General features: G+C 52.5%; 1 protein-coding gene across 1 annotated transcript; it reads left to right on the top strand.

Moving 5' to 3' along the window:
• Positions 1-650: 650 nt before the first annotated feature.
• On the top strand, positions 651-1393 carry LOC109691151 (insulin growth factor-like family member 4). The gene is made up of 3 exons (XM_074057349.1): positions 651-669; positions 1031-1091; positions 1201-1393. Exons 1-3 carry the CDS (start codon positions 651-653, stop codon positions 1391-1393), a joined length of 273 nt encoding a protein of 90 aa, XP_073913450.1.
• The last annotated feature ends 292 nt before the right edge of the window (positions 1394-1685 follow it).

The raw sequence follows: 1685 nt of genomic DNA, 5'->3' as shown, positions 1-1685 counted from the left end.
AACCTCAAAGAATGACCATCATCCTTGGTGCCTGTTATCTCTGGGCACCAAGGATGATGGAGCAGACCAGTGACCTAAACACAACTTATCTTCCTTGGTCACCCAACAACGACATTCCTTATCAATCCACCAGAAGGTTATCCCGCCCAACCACCTTCCTGGTACTTTTTCACTAGCTTGCCCTTTATCTACCCCAGGCTGCAGGTGGTAGTGGGCTCTGACTTCTGCTAGTGATCCACCTCTGCAGACTCTCTTTTCTGCTTAAAGCCTGTGCTGACCTTGAGCCATCTCCTGGTCTATCTCGCCATGCTTTTCAGTCTAACAGCACGTAGTGGGGAAGATTAGGCAATCTTTTCTGAGATTCCCCTTAGTGAGGTGTCAAAAAAAATGGACCCATCAGAGGCACAAGTTGAAAGCCTCTGGAGAAGCATTTATCTTCATGTTTCAAGAGTCAGGAACATGTTTTAGAACAAACTGACGTTCACTTTTTCCTGGATATACCTAACTTTCCACCATGCTGCTGCCTCTGTTGAAAGATGGAGGTTCCTCCCCAGGGCTGGTATTAATCACTATATAAGCCACACCTCAAGGTCCCAGATCCAATTCTGCTGCTGCTCTGCCCCCCACTTTTCTGCAGCCTGATCAGAACCATGGTGCCTGGAGTCACAGGTAAGGAGAGCCCAGCCCCAAGGTGACCCCAAGTGTTACTGCATCCCTGCTGTCCATCTGAATCTTGAACTTGACTCTCTCCTCTACAGTTCAAGCTTCCCTCCTCAAAACCACCTCCCCCTCACCTCTGCCTGCATTGTCATCCCGCCCCACCTGCAAATTCCAGAAGCTTTCCTCTTCCCAGAGCCCTCCTGCTTTTCCTCACCTGCCAGCCCAGACCCCAGGTCTTGTCCCCAGACTTAGTCTCAAAATCCACTCTGGGCCATTAGCAGCAATAAAAGCTCAGTGACACCATCCTGTCTCCCATGACTGTGATCAGACTGTGCTTCCTCTGTGTCCTTCTCACCCCTCTGCCTCTCAGCTGCCATCTCCATTTTTGCCCTTCTAGGCTCAGACTCAGAAGGAACCACAGGTGAGAACAGGTTCAGTGAGGAAAGAGGAGGTAGCTCTGTGGGGCGGGGGAGTCTTTGGAGCCCACCCAGCTCTGATTCTTCCCAAATACTGGCCACTGCTGTGCCATTCGGTGCCTAGGTGTGGAGACCAGATCTACAACCCCTTGGAGCAGTGCTGTGACAATGACACCATCCTGCCCCTCTGTGGGACTTGGCCCTGTGGCCTCCACAGTGTCTTCTGGCCCCGCTTCCAGCACTGCTGCCTGGAATTGGGGATTTCCCAGAATCAGACAGTGGTGAGGTTAAAGGTCCAAGACATGAAGCCCCACTGAGTGTCCTCCCATCCTCCACAGTCCAATTCCAGTCCAGGTCGGGGACAGGAGGCAGGGGCAGAGATTGGTTTCTGTGCCCACCGCCCAGATGTTCAGTCTCTGCTGAGTCCTCACCTTCCCTTCTCTGGGTAACCAGGAGACTCTCCTTCTCATGTCTCTCAGTCCTCCTCTTCTCTCTCTCTCTGTCTGTCCCCTTCTCCCTCTCTGTCTTTCTCTTTCTGCAGGAACACCACACACCCAGACCCCAGGCAGAACCCACTTCATCTAGACCACCCTGGAGAGAAGGGTCCCA

The sequence above is a fragment of the Castor canadensis genome, chromosome 16 (genome assembly GCF_047511655.1).
Source record: "Castor canadensis chromosome 16, mCasCan1.hap1v2, whole genome shotgun sequence".
In the NCBI taxonomy this organism is placed as follows: Eukaryota; Metazoa; Chordata; class Mammalia; order Rodentia; family Castoridae; genus Castor; species Castor canadensis.
The sequence above is the reverse complement of the archived record's forward strand: the minus strand, read 5'-3'. Positions and strand labels throughout refer to the sequence as shown.